General features: G+C 38.1%; 1 protein-coding gene across 4 annotated transcripts in view; it reads right to left on the bottom strand.

The window, feature by feature from the left end:
- The window catches only part of Sac1 (phosphatidylinositol-3-phosphatase SAC1), a 677,000-nt gene that overhangs the window by 152,965 nt on the left and 506,720 nt on the right, over positions 1-17,315 (bottom strand). For all 4 annotated transcript variants that reach the window (XR_016547569.1, XM_090383680.1, XM_090383679.1 and 1 more), the window contains exon 15: positions 16,887-16,959. Coding sequence is in view for 3 of the 4 variants with exons in the window: in XM_090383680.1 (XP_090239806.1) it covers positions 16,887-16,959 (73 nt within the window). In the remaining variant the exon portion in view is untranslated. The remainder of the gene's footprint in view (positions 1-16,886; positions 16,960-17,315) is intronic.

Here is a 17,315-nt window from a genome sequence, read left to right as displayed (position 1 = left end):
ATATTGTCACATCAGTCTCTAGCCTGGTTATTTCATAGTATGCTCGCATGATGTATGTGTTCATTTCAATGCTCCACTTCATGCGTTGGCATTTTCTTCCTTCCTGGGTGGTCGCTAGCGCAGTTGCGCAGTTAACACTTCCAGTTGGTGAGGCTGGATGGTCTTGCCCTTCCCTTGTGATAGCCTTACGGGGGACAGTGCCACTTGCTTCACTGCCTTTCTCGGGAGACTGTCTCCAACTTTTCGAACCGACCCCTCTGCCTAAGGCCTGAACCCAAGTGACTTTATCCTGCGTTACACTCGATGCAGTATGAATAATATTTATCTGTGACATCATCCATCTTATTATTATTATTACTATTTGCTATATGGTGCAAGGAATCCTGAGGCTTATGCTGCACCAGCCAAAAAAAAAATTCCCGACTTACCCTGAGAGAGAGAGAGAGAAGTAGAAGGGAATCACCAAGAAAGAGAAGAATGATGATCTCCAGCTCAGGACTCTGGGTGTGCCAAAGCCCATACTCACCAGATGTGAGCCTCTGGGGTCTAATATTCACCAAGTAAATAAAGCATAAACTTGCCCATAACTTCACAGCTTTCACCAATATAGCAACCATGACAAAAGCTACATCTATATAATCTCTGTATTTTTATTTAGCCAAATATGTGATCCTTGAGAGGATTACTGAAGATTACTAATATCCCTATGATTTGATGAAACAGAATCTGCAGGATTTGGGGCACTGTCACTCATTAGCATGTATATTCCACTAGAGAAAAACAGTTTTAACATCTTTTCCTTTCTCAACATAGTTTCTTATTGATGCTGAGCTACATGAGCCTTTGGCAAAGAACTTGTTATATGGTTTTAACAGATGTGTCAACTTTAAGCTCCTCAACCATCTGCAACTCATTTGATATTTTTGTCAGACACTATCAGCTAATTCTGTGAACTCTTTAATGACCGTGAAGGGTTAGATAGCAGAATTCATATCCTCAAAATTATCCCGTGATTAATGGCCTTTGTTTCAATACCAGTGTGCTACTGACATAGCATGTTCACAGTTTGTATGCCAAACTGTCGATTTTGTATTATCTTCGGTTTGTGTAGCAACTTTGAGATAACTCACTTTGGAGACAGCAGTGAGTGTTTGTCATCCATTTCCAAACAGACTTTATTTAGATCATCTGTACCTGCGATCTATAAGGATTCCTGATTAATACAGTCTTATAGCAGTGGGCAGATAATCTTTTCACAACTCTGAACTGATTTTTTAGCTGAGCCAGTTCCATTACTCTGATAGGATTAGAAATCCTCCCCTGAATGACACTTCATAAATCTCTTTGCAGTGGGATAACTGCATTTCATAACTATGTCTTGTTGACTAGTTTATAAAAACCTATCTGCATTATCCTTTATAAGATCAACACTGTTCACACTCCGGATTTTCTCTATAGGGTTGAGTTGTACTTTTTTCATTTCACTATTCATCCCAAATATTTTAATATTCTTCTTAAAATCAAGAACACAATAAAGTTGCAACAAGGAATCTTGTTCTAGAGTAAGTTTCTCACAAGGCTGTTCCACAAAAAATGTCTAACTGGACAAGTGATAAAATAATTAGGAATGACACTATAATATTTAGCCAATTCATATGCCTTGACCTTCTTATTGATACCACAGTTTGTAACGATATATGTAGAGGGTACAATATCACAGCACATCAGTGGTATGCCTTTTATCTTATTAATCATGTCTTTGGATATTAAGGAGATTTGTGTTTTAAATAAAGCATTACACCTTACTGTATCATCAATGGAGACATTTATTGATGTACAAAAATTTAGCCCATTACTCACATATGCACATGAATTATTCAGCATAAGAGTGAAAGCATAAGAGTGTGCAGTCACAAAAGAGCTGGATGCAGGGAATAACTTTGATATTATATACTTGGATCTTAGAAAGGCTTTTGATACTGTTGCACATGGAAGACTGCTACACAAATTGGAGCAGTGTGACATTGGAGGCAAATTGCTGCTATGGATAAAGGGGTGGTTGACGGGGAGAAGACAGAGAGTGGTAAACAATGGACACTGCTCATCGTGGACTGATGTTATTAGTGGAGTCCCTCAGGGCTCAGTGTTGGGTCCATTGTTGTTTTCTGTATTTATAAATGATATTGATGATGGTATATCAAGCTTAATGTCCAAGTTTGCAGATGATACAAAGGTTGGCAGGGTTGTCAAGGACACTACTGACACTATGCTGCTGCAACAGGATCTGGAAAGGTTGAGCAGATGGGCTGAGAGGTGGCAAATGAAGTTTAACATTGACAAATGTAAAGTACTACACATGGGAAACAGCAACCCCAGAGCAACGTATCAACTCTGTGGTACTACACTGACAGTGGTAAAGAATGAAAGGGACTTGGGGGTGGTTGTGCAGGCAGATATGAAGTTCTCTGAGCAGTGCAGACGGGCTGCAAGAGTAGCTCATGGAGTATTGTCAATGATATACAGGAATTTTTCCAGCAGGGATAAGGAGGTGATTGTTCCATTGTATAAGGCAATGGTCAGGCCACACCTAGAGTACTGTATACAGGTCTGGAGGTCTCATTTCAAGAAGGATGTAGAGCTGCTGGAACAAGTACAGAGAAGGGCAACAAGATTAGTGAATGGAACAAAGGGGTGCTCTTACGAAGAAAGGCTTAAGTTTTGCAAATTACAGTGTCTGGAGACTAGGCACCAGCGAGGTGATCTGATAGAGGTGTATAAAGCCTTGAATGGTTTAAGCATGCTCAATGCTGATGGGATTCTTCCTCTAGCTCAGAAAAATCACCTGAGAGGGCATAAATTCAAATTGAGGAAAGACAGATGTAGGATAGACGTGCGGAAATTTGCCTTTAGCCAGCGGGTGGTTGGTTGGTGGAACAGACTGCCATCCCTTGTGGTGGAGGTTGATAGCCTAAATAAGTTTAAGGCTCAGCTGGACAGGTATTTTGAACGAACAGAGCGGTGAAGTGGAAGTGGGTTTTTTTTTTTTTTTTTTTTTTGGCTGATGCTGCATAAGCTTGCTTTCTTGCATCAAATGTCTCTGCTAATGCTAATTTTGCTTAAATGCAAGAAATTTACCTATCTCACAAGTTCTGTTTTCAGACATTTTAAACTGTGGCTCCTTAGCACTTGATTTCCTATAGCTCAACTGATTGTTAGAGATAATTTTCTTTTTTTTTGAGAATAAGAACTTTTCAACTTAGGTATGTCATAAGATTTAAACCTGTCTCATTTTGTATGCTGGTGCAGTTTCTGGAAACCTCTGGATGTGTACAGATCTGTGGCAATAATGACATTATGGCTGAAGTCTGTGTCTCTTTGGAATACTTGTAACATTATTTATCTTCACAGGATGAGGCTGTTCGTCTTAGGCAACAGCATTAATCTGACCTACACAGGTCATTATTTTAGCTAGCATCTGTTGTTGCAACAATTGCAACTGAGAGATAACTGCTTCATTGAAATGTTTCTGCATTTCATGTTGTTTAGCAAAAACTTTAAACTGTACATGACCTCTCTTAGTTGTTGACTCATGTTACCCTCACCTCATCATCATCATCATCATCAGCCATTTTCAATCCACTGCAGGATGAAGGCCTCTCCAGCAACTTTCCAGTTCCTTCTGTTTTGAGCACTGGCCATCCAAAAACTCATGAATTTCATCTATCCATCTCCGCCTTTGTCTTCCAGGTTTTCTTCTAGCTCCTCCTGGGTACCATTCTGTTATTTTCTTACTCCATCTGTCATCATGTCTTCGAGATATGTGTCCTGCCAAAGACCATTTTAGTTCTTTAGTTTTGATAAGAATGTCCTTTACTTGAGTTTGCTGCCTAATCCATGTGTTTCTCTTCTTATCTAACAGTCTGATTCCCAATATAATTCGTTCCATTCTTCGCTGTGTAGTTCTCAGCCTCTCTTCCATTTTTTTGGTGAGTGCCCAAGTTTCACTTCCATAAGTCATGGTAGGGAGTATACATTGGTTCATTATTTTATGTTTCAGACAAACTGGGATATTGCTCTTCAGTATGTGACTATATTTCCTGAATGCTATTCCATCCAAAATTTATTCTTCTCTTGACTTCCAGCCATTTATCATTATGACAGCTAATAACTTGTCCCAGATAAGTATATGACTCCACCTTTTCAATCACTGCTCCTTCAATCATTATTTCCCTTTCTGTGGCATACTTGTTCATCATTACTTTTGTTTTAGCCATATTCATCTTTAGTAGAAAATCCTTACTAACTGTGCATAACTGATTAAGATTTTCCTGTAATTCTTTGGGATCATGGTTTATGACCACAATGTCATCTGCAAATCGTAAATGGTTTAGGTACTCTCTGTTCACATTGACTCCTTTCTGCGACCAGCCTAATCTTCTGAAAGCTTCCTCAAGGGCAGCAGTAAACAGCTTCGGAGATATTGTGTCTCCTTGTCGAACTCCTTTCTCGATTTTAAATTTCCTACTGTCTTTGTCTAGTCTAATAAAGGAGGTAGCACTCTCATATATTTTCTTCAAAATCATAATATATGGGGTATCTATGCCTTGTCTTTCCAGTGCTCGAAACATTGCCTTATGCTGTATGGAGTCAAATGCCTTTTCATAATCCACAAATGCCAGGCATAATGGTGTTTTATATTCATTTGCTTTCTCCATTAGCTGTGATATTACGTGAAGGTGATCCATAGGTGACCCATTAGTAGAAAATCCTTACTAACTGTGCATAACTGATTAAGATTTTCCTGTAATTCTTTGGGATCATGGTTTATGACCACAATGTCATCTGCAAATCGTAAATGGTTTAGGTACTCTCTGTTCACATTGACTCCTTTCTGCGACCAGCCTAATCTTCTGAAAGCTTCCTCAAGGGCAGCAGTAAACAGCTTCGGAGATATTGTGTCTCCTTGTCGAACTCCTTTCTCGATTTTAAATTTCCTACTGTCTTTGTCTAGTCTAATAAAGGAGGTAGCACTCTCATATATTTTCTTCAAAATCATAATATATGGGGTATCTATGCCTTGTCTTTCCAGTGCTCGAAACATTGCCTTATGCTGTATGGAGTCAAATGCCTTTTCATAATCCACAAATGCCAGGCATAATGGTGTTTTATATTCATTTGCTTTCTCCATTAGCTGTGATATTACGTGAAGGTGATCCATAGCTGAGAATCCTGTCCTAAAACCAGCTTGCTCTTTCGGTTGATTCTCATCAAGTATTCTTTCTAATCTGTTAGTAATGACCCTTGTGAACAACTTGTAGATGTGGGATAACAAGCTAATTGGTCTATAATTTCCAATTTCTGATTTATCTGCTTTCTTATGCAGCAAAACTATGATTGCATTATTCCACTGCTTAGGCGTCACACCTTTTCTAATGCACTTTGTGAAGAGCCTTGCCAGTTTGTGTGTTATGGTCTCTTCCTCCTAATTTTAACAACTCTACAGTAACTTCATCTTCCCCCGGGGCTTTCTGATTCTTCATTTTCTTCAATGCATGTTCTACCTCATCAGGAAGAATATCGGGTATGTCGTATGTGTTGCTACTTTGCAATCCATCTTCCCCACTGCTGGCATCATTCCCTCGCTCCTTGTATAATTCTCTATAGTAGTCTTCTGCTATTTGAATTATGCCTTCTCTGCTGTTTATAAGTACACCATCGCTATTCTTCACTTTCAGTATTATTTGCCTTTCTGTATTACTGCTCATGGCTGCTGATTTAAATCCTTTGTTTTTCCTTAATGCTTGTTCTACTTTTCTTGTGTTAAATCTTCTTATGTCCTCTCTGAGTCTCTTTCTAATGGCTTTGCATAACTCAGTATACTCAATTTTCTCCCTGTCGGTGTTTTTCTTGATCTTCATTTGTCGTCTTCGGTTCATCATGACAAGTGTTTCTTGACTAATTTTTTCTTCTTTGGATTTCTTTTTCCCTATAGGTTTCTTGGGCTATATCACTTTCAGAAAGTTGTAATATTCCTTGTCGATATCTTGGTCCTGAGCAGTCTGCAGAAGCTCAAACTTGTTCTTAAGTTCCAGTACATACTGCTTTTTCTCCTCCTCTGTTATCTCAAAGACCTTTGTATTATTTACTCTGGTCAGTTTTTTCCTTTCTTTTCCTACATCTATATCAAGTGTACATCTTACCATTTTGTGATCACTTCCAACATTTACATTATTCAGGACGGTAACATCATTCACAATATATTTTCTGTTAGTGAGGATGAAGTCGATTTCATTAGTTGTTAATCCATTTGGACTCTTCCATGTCCACTTTCTGTTCACCCTTTTCTTGAAAAAAGTGTTCATTACTGACAGTCCTTGAGATTTTGTAAATTCCACAAGTCTTTCACCTCTTTCATTTCTTTCACCAATTCCAAAATTTCCTATAGTTCCTCTTTCTGCGCTGTTTTGCCTTTTTCCAACCTTAGCATTGAAGTCCCCCATAATAATAGTGTAGTGGGTTTTCTGCTCATCTAGAAGACTCTCAATTTCGGTGTACATTTCTTCAACCTCTTCATCATCATGGCTCGATGTTGGTGCATAAATCATTATAATCTTTAGCTTGTACCTCTTAGAAATCTTGAGTATTAGTCTTGACACCCTTGGTGATGTACTTTTGAATTCTAAAATGTTGTTTTTAAAATCTTTATGGACGAGAAAGCCAACTCCACCTTCGCTCCTTTGTTTCCATTGGTATATAGCAGATTTCTACTTGATAAACTTATGAGTGATTCATTTCTTCTTCTTGTTTCAGCCAAACTGATGATATTCCAATTCACATTTTCTAATTCCTTTTCGAGCTCTAATATCTTGTCTTCACCGATGAGTGATCCTACGTTATAACAGGCCAATTTCAGTTTCCGTGCGTGGCAGCCTGGTCGTACCCAGAGATTCTTAGCACCCTCTGCTTCCACTCTGATCCGCTCGCTGCCGTAAGAGGGAGAGTGAAAGCTGCTGGGGACTGAGGGCCTTTTGCTTTGTCGTGCTGTCATATGCTGGAGGGTTTGGTCTTTTCCTCTTCACGCTGACCAGGCGTCTTGAAGAGAACCATTCTACACGTTCGTTGCCACCTAAGTGACGTAACAGGGCTTACCATCGAGAAGGTGTGCATGAGTGGATTTTAGGGAGGCAGGCCAACCGGACTTCTCCTAAATCTTCTGTAATAGAGAGATATTGGATCCATCAGTGTTTTAGGCTGAGTGTCTGATAACACACAGGATACCTATCCCCTCTAAGCCCCAACTTAACCTCAACTTAACCCCAACTTAACCTCAACTAACAAGCTTTAAATCATCAGCAGAACAAAATAAATTAGTATTCTACAATAACTCTCAAGAAGGATGTAGATCTGTTGCAACAGGTGCAGAGAAGGGCAATGGTTGGTTGATATGTTGTTTAACGGCACAAGGGCTGCTAAGGCCATATTGTGCCTGATTCTATTCAGTAGTGCAATTACCAGTTAAAATGTGTAAAATAATCCCATCTGCTTTAAGAAATAAAAGAACTCAGCTAGATTTGCATTGTCTCCAATCGGATGTGGTAATGTCAAATGTTCTTGCAGATGTGAAAGCGATTTGAAAATTTTGTTTCGATAATTATTATAATGATTGCAATTTATTAGAATATGCCTCACTGTAAGCGTAGTCTGACAAAATGTACAAATAGGTGGATCTTCCCCCTTGAGGAGATAAATATGGGTTAGATGCGTATGCCTAATACGCATCCTAGCCAGGATCACCTCCTGTTGCCTATTTGATCGCATGCTTGAGGGCCACAACTTAGGTTCCTGTTTAAATTGAAGCAGTTTAGTGCTGTACTGAGCCTGCCAGATTTGCAACCATTGCTCTTCACACACGTTTTTTATGACTGATTTGTAGTCTGTGTATGGCACTTGGTAGTTAGGAGATCTTACATTGATTGGATGTTTAGCGGCTTGATCTGCGTATTCATTTCCTTTGATGCCTACATGGCCTGGTTGGTTTACAGCTTGTAACGCAATAATCCGTGATCTAATTTGCTTCAAGACGGGGTGGGTTGGTTTGGATGGATTTTTCAACGATTTTATTGCACTCAGAGAATTGGAGTAGATCATAATTCACTTCCTGGACATATTAATCATGTGATCCAGAGCTATTTTAATCGCCCACAGTTCAGCAGAATAGACGCTGCATTCCTTTGGAAGGGACACAGAAGTAGAAAAGATAGAAGAAACTGCCGCTGTGCCCACTGTTGTACTTGTTTTTGAGCCATCGGTATATATTTGAAGACACCGAGAATTTTCTGCGACGTGTGCAGCATGGAGTTTCCTGATGGTACGGTCTGCTGCTTGCTTTTTCCCCCATTGTTGGAATGAGAAGTCACAGACCGGTGTATAATCAGACCATGGAGGGTCGTGATTGCTCATTTCCTGAAAGACATTACCCATGTCTAGATTCCAACATTGTGTTAATTGTAGCAACCTTATACCAATAGGCTTGTTTTCGTTAGGCTTGTTTTGATAAAATGTGGTCTATTGGGGCTCAAATAAGTATGACGAGATAAGATGAAAAGGAAGACTCCGTATTTTTGCTGCATAGTTGAAGATCAACATTGTCCTCCGAAGATGGAGTGGAGGTTTGTGTGTATCTATATATAGACTCTGTACAGAGGATGTTCTGAATGCTCCTAAAGCAGTTCTTAGGGCACTGTGATGGATAGTGTCTAGCCGAGTTAGTGCACTTTTCCTGGGAGTCATAGATTGGAGCTCCATAATCCAAGCGAGATCGAATTAATACCCGATATAGCCGAAGCAGAGTGTATCGGTCAGCACCGCATGTCAATGAAGATAGTACTCGGAGGATATTTAATTTTTTCAAGCAAATGGTTCTCAGATATGTGATGTGTTGTAAGAAGTTTAATTTATTGTCCAGGATTAGACCAAGAAATCTGATACTATTGGAAAGAGGTATAGTGAAATTTTTAAGATGTAGTTCAGGCTCAGGGTGGATCTTACGTTTTTTACAGATATGAATACAGTTAGATTTTTGTGCTGATAAGCAGTAGCCATTGCGAGACATCCACAGCTTGATTTTGTTAATTGAGATTTGAAGCTGTCTCTCAATAGAATTCATAGTTTTTCCTTGGTACGAAATCATGAGGTCATCTGCATAATGATATAATTCTACTGTGCTTGGAATATCATGGATGATATTGTTTATTCTTATTAAAAATAGAGTAGGACTCAAGATAGATCCCTTGAGGGACCCCCTCCTCCTGTATATGAATTCTAGAAAGAACATTTAGATGACTAACCTGAAAGGTTTTGCCCTGGAGAAAGCTCTGAATAAACAAAGGAAGCCTGCCTCGTAGACCAAAGGTGTAAAGATCCCGTAGAATACCGAAATGCCATGTTGTATCAAACGCCTTTTCTAAATCAAAACTTACCACAACGAGGTGGTCATTTCTGACAAAAGCATTTCTGATGTTTGATTCTGCTTTGGTCATCATATCTAATGCAGATCTATTTTGCCGAAAGCCATACTGATTTTTATGTAAGATGTTATGTGACTCAAGAAACCAGGTGAGGCGCTTGAGAACCATTTTCTCCAGTGTTTCCCCCAAACAACTAGTTAAGGAAATTGGATGATAATTTCCTGGATTAGAGAGGTCTTTTCCTGGTTTAAGGATGGCTAATACAAGTGAATGTCTCCAAGAACGAGGATAAACATTTCCTCAAAAATTCTGTTAAAAAATATTAAAAGAATTTGTAAAGCAGTATCATTCAAGTGTTTTAGCATAATATAAAATACACCATCAGGGCCAGCTGCACTATTGGGTGCTTTGTTAAGAGCATCCGTTAACTCGGATATAGCAAAAGGCTGATTATATGGAAGAGACAGACTGGTGTTGAAATTTAACTTATACATTTCTGCTCCCCCTTTAATTTGTTGGAATGAAGTAGCATATGAATTTGCTGCTGAAATTTTTGCAAAGGCTTTAGCAAAAGCGTTTGCAATGTCTTTGGAGGAAGACAGTTCCTGTCCATTACAGATCAATATTGGAGAGGATGACAATGGATATTTGCCATTCAGATGTTGGATTTTCCTCCGGATTAATCTAGTATCGGTGTTTTTGGTGATAGTGGAAGCGAACTGAATCCAAGAATCTTTTTTGGCTTTCCTTCTTATTTGTCGTGCTTTAGCATTTAGTTTCTTGTAATTTATAAGGTTAATAATAGTTGGATGCTTGCGAAAAATATTCCAAGCTTTGTTCTTTTCTTTTTTTGCTCTATTACATTCATCATTCCACCAGTAGTTTTTGCACCTGCGTGGATGTGTCGACGACTGAGGAATAGCTTTGTTAGCTGATGCTAGTATCCGTTTAGTAATATGGTCATTAGCTTCATCTATTGACTGGTTCAGAATGAAGTTTTTATCTAAAACTGTACTTAAGGAAAATTTTTCCCAGTTTGCCTTTGTAAATTTCCATCTTCTGCGAGTTTCCGGATAGGTGGTGGGGGTAGTTTGGAATTTACAAGTAATTGGAAGATGATCACTATTGTGGGGATTATCCAATACCACCCAATGTATACTTGGGTACAGAGCGGGGAAGCAGATAGACAGATCTATGGCTGAAGTATTTCCTGAGGGAAAATGAACATGAGTATGTGCACTGGTGTTCAGCAGTTAGATTTTGTTTGTCCAGTAATGTTTCTATTAGCTGCCCTCTTTTATCCATATGTAAACTTCCCCATAATGGGTGGTGTCCATTAAAGTCACCCATCAAACAAAAAGGAGGTGGTATCTGGGCAAGGAGCTCATCAAAGTCTCTGAGTATATACATTTGGTTTGGTGGAAGATAAATAGAAACAAGAGATAAAGATATTCCAATTTCTATTCTTACAGCAACAACTTCTAAATTAGTTTTTAAGGGGATTTGTCTGGACGGATTAGTAACGGATACCAAAACCGCTACACCTCCATGGGCTGCAGTTGCTGCATTCCTGTCACGCCTGTACAAAATATATTTCTTTATTGAGGGGGGTCACTTGTGGAGTTAAAAATGTTTCCTGTAAACAAATGCCTGCTGGATTGAAATCTCAGATTAGGTCATAAAGTTCATCTGTATTAGCACGTAGTCCTCGACAATTCCATTGTAAAATGCACTTCATTATTTAGTTTTAGTGGTAGGATGATCCGGTTGCCTTTTAGAGGCAGTAGCCTTACTGCAATCTATTTTAATTTTATCTTTTTTAGGAAAGGTAGGTCGTCCAGTGTCCATAACTTCTTCGGCATGAATTTCTAATATAGGTTCTTGTTGAGTTTTGTCATCTGTATCCATTTCTGCAGTATTAATTTGGGTTTTAGTAGAAGATTCAGCTTTTGTCATCCTGGTCTCACTTTGTGACTTGATGCCACTAGTGGTGGGGATGGAAATTGGAGTATTACAAGTCTGGTCTCTGTTGTTTTGCTTCAAGGATGGCTGAGAAACTGAAAGCTGAGCTCTAGCCCATTCAGCAAGTGATATGTTCGGTGGAACTGAGTCATTGGTTTGTGTAGCAATTGAATGATATTTCTTTGTAACATCTGCATATGTACGTGCAGCAGTATCTTTCAGTATTTGTTGTCTTGCTTCCTGATAAGTCACTTTATTTTCAACTTTAAATTTCTGTATTTTTTTTCCAACTTTCCATAACTCGCAATTTCTAGAATATGCAGGATGATCTTCCCTGCAGTTAGGACAAACTGGAGATGTAGCAGTACAGTCTGTTTGAGTGTGATCCTGGGATCCACATTTTGGGCATATTGTGTTTCCTTGACATGTTGCCTGACAGTGTCCGAACTTCTGACACTTTTAACACCGTATTGGATTTGGTATATACGGGCGGATATGGCAATTTAGATAACCAGCTTTTACAGTATTTGGTAAGCTTGGAGTATTGAATGTGAGAATTACACTGCGGGTTGGAATAAGATTGTCATCTCTATGAGTCAAAATTCTCTTAGCTTGTATGACCTTTTGGTCTTTTAAGTTCTTGTACAAGCTCCTCTTCTGTTACATTCAATAGATCCCACTCAGAGATAACACCTTTGGAGCTATTTAGGGTTGAGTGGGGAGATATATTAACACCAAATGTTGTCATCTTTAACAACAATTCTGAATGTTTCGACTGTGTAGTTTCCACAAGCAAATCCCCTGACTGTAACCTTTTGACCATTTTAGGTGATCCAGCAGCATTTTCTAGAAATCTCTGTATAATGAATGGAGAGAGTTTGCTCACTGGTTGACTAGTTAAGGAATGGATAATCGGGAAAGTTGGATACTCAGGTTGATGATTATCTATTTTTAAGCGCTTATGTTGCGCACTACCTTCATCAGAGTTATACCAATCTATGGTATTTGAGCTTGAAGGCTCTAAGGCTGGATAATTTTCTTTATCCATGTCAGCTCCTTTTCACCCTGGGGGATTAGCTTTTCCACCCAGGTTACCGGCCCCACCACGGGGAGGCAGGAGCAGTGCCACTTGTGGCCAAGCGTAGGAGTTAGTACGGTTAGTATATACAATAAAGAAAAAGGTACTTTCCTTTTTCTGGCTCTCTTTCTATACTTTTAAAAAGTAGAACTAATCAACAGAAAGACTTATGAATGAAATAAAACAAGGAAAAACTCAGTCACTTTAGAAAATCGCAGTACTATTTAGCACAGAAAATTGCTTGGCCTCAAGAATCGCTTGGCACCCGGGGCCAGAAGGGCAATGAGATTGGTGATGGGAACAAAAGGGTGTTCTTACCAAGAAAGGCTTCAATTTTACAAATTGAAGCACATGAAGACTAGACACCTAAAAGGTAATCTGATTGAGGTGTTTGAATGTATTGAGCAAGCTCAATCTATTCAAAGCCTCTAGATGAGGGGACATAAAAAATTTAAACTGAAAAAGTTGAAGGAAAGATAAGTGGAAATTTGTCTTCAGCCAGCAGCAGTTAATTATTGGAACAAACTTCCATCTGTTGTTGTAGAAGTGGCAGTTTGAATAAATTCAAGAACTAGACAAACAATTGGAGGGAATGGACAGGTAATGTGGGAAAGGTGTTTTTTTTTTTTTTTTTTTTTTTGCTGATTCAGAAGAAAGCAGCTTAAATCTGATAAATCTTCATTGTTTTTGTTCCAAGCTGTTAAATAAGATAAAGCTGTATCATAAAATTCTTTTGATGTTTCAAAATAAGATTCCATTGTTATTATTCCATCATCCACTAAATCTATTAATTGTTTCTTCACCATGTGTGGAATAAAATTTTCATCTCGTCATGTCTCCAGTTTTGACCATAAATTTTTTACAACTAATGCCGATTCCACAGTGCACTTATCACTGCCTTCAAGCATCTTGATTGTATCATTAAAAAGAGAAGCTTGGAAATGAGCAAAGCTAATCCACAGTTCTGTGTCACTTCTATCAATAAATTGTTTCAGCACTTTTGGACATTGGTTTTCTGACATAAAAAAGGATTTCGGTGCCAGGTAAAGTTTAAGTATCCTTTCTAAGGCTGGAAGTAATGACAACCACCTCACATGAGCATAACCCAATATTTGTTTGTATTCCTGTCCAACAAAATCACAAAAATCTTTTAAGCGTTCTATGCGAACCGTGTATATATGGAAATACCCAAATATTTTCGTAACAAGTACTTCATAATCAATTGGCACTGAATCAAGCTGCCTTAGCACAATTATGTACAATATGTGCATTACAGCCAAGACCAATTATATTTCTGTTTAACTGGGTTTTAAGTTTAGTTATAACATTTTCTTTACCACTTCTTAGTAAACCTCCAAAGTTTGTGTTATCGGCCGAAAGTCCAATTACCTTATTATACAACTCATAAGATGCAATTGCTTTCATGATTTTTGAAGAAAATAATGTTAGCTGTTTCAACTGATATTTCAACAAAAGTTAAGACTTTATTATTGATTGGAGCATGCACATTGCTCCAATCAATAATAAATTGATTGGAGCAATGACGTACAGTAATTGGTAGTAACTTTAAGTATTTGTGATTCGAAGTATCGCATGAAAAGGTGACAAGATCAGCATTTTTAAGTTCGTTTTTTATTTCTTCTAGTGACCAAGGGTAAAATACATTTTTTTCAACAAAAGTTAAGACTTTATTATTGATTGGAGCATGCATGTTGTATCCATCAAAATAACATACAGTAATTGGTAGTAACTTTAAGTATTTGTGATTCGAAGTATTGCATGAAAAGGTGACAAAATCAGCATTTTTAAGTTCATTTTTCATTTCTTGCAGTCACCAAGGGTAAAATACATTTTTTTACAACTGTCTTGCACTTCGTTCTTGAGTATGAAAACTTTTCGTCTGAAAATTTCTTTTATAAACTCGTTGTGCAGTCTATGCTTCGAAAACTTTGATTGTGTCAAATGATATGATAGGCATAAGTACCTTCATGAATTGCTAAATCGTATTCGGAATTTGATGGCTCAAGATTGTGATAATAGTTATTAATACTTCCAGACTGAGTTCTTCAATGCAGTTTTGTGCTTTGCTGTTTTCATGTGGTCAGTTATGGAAGATTTTCCACCACTGACTACAGAAAATGTCGAATTGCACACAGTGAACTGTATCAAAGTGTTAACTTCAGTACAGTGCTACCTTCTGTAATGTAACTTCGGTACATTGCTAATTGCATGAATTAATGAAAATTGGGCATGTAATGATTCGCTGAAGTGAGCCTTTTTCTTTTTTTTGAACTCATAATTCTAAAATAACAAGTACATAATTAATCTATATTTTAGTGCACTTGCCATGCGTTTACGTGTTTCACGATGACTCCCAGCAGTTTCCTGAAATCCCCAGCAATTTGCTTTCCAGGCTGCAGTTCATCCAATAGAAGCAGTTTACTTCCACCAAGAATTACTTCCAACTCTGCCTGAGGCTACTGTTAATCTATTAATCTGAGAATCCCCACAAGCTAGCAGTTTTCTGATCCACCTAACATAGCCTCGACAGCATCAGCAATTATTCTTGCACCCTTTCTATTTAAGTGTATCCCATCCCGGTAGAAGCAATCTTTCCTGTTAACAAGCACACACCATTCTGAGAAAACTTCTACTCCGTGAGCCTTGCACAATCTCTCCAGAGCCAAATTGATTGACAAGGCTCTCATCATATACTCTCCCCTATCGTGACTAGGCAGAATTGTAGACACTTTCAAATTTAACCGTAACTCGCAACTTTTTTTCAACATTGACCAGTATTTGCTGATTAAATCCGCAGATCTCTTACACTTAATGTCATTAGTGCCAACATGTACAACAATATCACCTTTTGTGCCCTTAAAAGATGATATCTACACTGCGTCATCAACGTTTGCCACTGGCAGACACACCCTGGTCCTATTCCTCCTATCCTTTCTGCACAATATATTTCCGATTTCCCAGACAATTTTTATTTCCCATTTCAATTGATATTTCCTGTTTCCTGTTTGAAAATTTAATTGATTTAATTAATACAATTTAATTGATCAACAGTGAAAATTAATAAATAATTGATATTTTTGATAATACAACACTAAGCTAATAGATTCCCAAATGTAATACATCTTAGGCTCTCAAGATGCATGTTATACCTTATGCTATCACATTCAAAATATATATTATGCTATATTGTTACGATCGCAGATTTCCTGTTTCTCTAGTAAAGTACTACAATGGGAAACGGTAACCCCAGAGCAACGTATCAACTCTGTGGTACTACACTGACAGTGGTAGAGAATGAAAAGGACCTGGGAGTAATTGTGCAGGCAGATATGAAGTTTTCTGAGCAGTGCAGACGTGCTGCAAGAGTAGCTCATGGTGTCTTGTCAATGATATACAGGAAGTTTTCCTGTATATTGTTACGATCGCAGATTTCCTGTTTCTCTAGTAAAGTACTACAATGGGAAACAGTAACCCCAGAGCAACGTATCAACTCTGTGGTACTACACTGACAGTGGTAGAGAATGAAAAGGACCTGGGAGTAATTGTGCAGGCAGATATGAAGTTTTCTGAGCAGTGCAGACGTGCTGCAAGAGTAGCTCATGGTGTCTTGTCAATGATATACAGGAAGTTTTCTAGCAGGGATAAGGAGGTGATTATTCCCTTGTATAAGGCAATGGTCAGGCCACACCTTGAGTACTGTATACAGGTCTGGAGGCCTCATTTCAAGAAGGATGTAGAGCTGCTGGAACGAGTACAGAGAAGGGCAACAAGATTAGTGAATGGAACAAAGGGTTGCTCTTACGAAGAAAGGCTTAAGTTTTGCAAATTACAGTGTCTGGAGACTAGGCACCGGCGAGGTGATCTAATAGAGGTGTATAAAGGCTTGAATGGTTTGAGCATGCTCAATGCCGATGGGATTCTTTCTCTTGCTCATAATCACCTGATAGGGCATAAATTCAAATTGAGGAAAGACAGATGTAGGATAGATGTGCGGAAATTTGCCTTTAGCCAGCGGGTAGTTGGTTGGTGGAACAGACTTCCATCCCTTGTTGTGGAAGTTGATAGCCTAAATAAATTTAAGGCTCAGCTGGACAGGTATTTTGAATGAACGGAGGGGTGAAATGGGAGTGGTTTTTTTTTGGCTGATGCTGCAAAAGCTTGCTTTCTTGCATCATATGCCTCTACTAATGCTAATCAAACTGACAGGAACATAATCTCACTTCTTTCTCTCTCTTCCCACTAATTAGTCATTTGTAATTTTTCTGATCATGGGAGTCTACCAATCCCATTCCTAAATGTGCACAAAATATCCCGTATACATGTTTCAAGAGGGAGAAAAAAAAAAAATCACAACTTACCTTGTAAAGTCAGTTTTAAGAGCTCCTGTTCCTGCATATTGCACACTGCATATATCAGCATTATCTGCCCATGCTAAGATAAAACAAAAAGTAATTAATAAAAACATAAGTAATACTTTTGTGTTTTTCAAACTTTTCAGCATTTTTTAAAAAATAAATTCAGAAACTAAAAAAAAAAAAAAAAAAACATAAAATAATGATTCTTGAAATATATTGGGATTGGAAAGAAAGAAAGAAAGAAAGGAAGGGGGTGTCAAACTAGTGAATAATTAAAACTGTTATTATTGAAAAAACATCATAATACACCCGTGAAAACATTCTTTAAACACTGACTAAATAAACAAATATAATTTCTACATAAGAAAAGTATAGAGGAAATAAAATTAGTTAATTAAAGAGTAAAAATACAGCATATCCAGAGACAAAATT

The sequence above is a fragment of the Mastigoproctus giganteus genome, chromosome 10 (assembly GCF_048544385.1).
Source record: "Mastigoproctus giganteus isolate SK-2022 chromosome 10, ASM4854438v1, whole genome shotgun sequence".
NCBI classification, from domain to species: domain Eukaryota; kingdom Metazoa; phylum Arthropoda; class Arachnida; order Uropygi; family Thelyphonidae; genus Mastigoproctus; species Mastigoproctus giganteus.
Note: the sequence above shows the minus strand (reverse complement) of the source record. Positions and strands in the feature narration are given on the sequence as shown.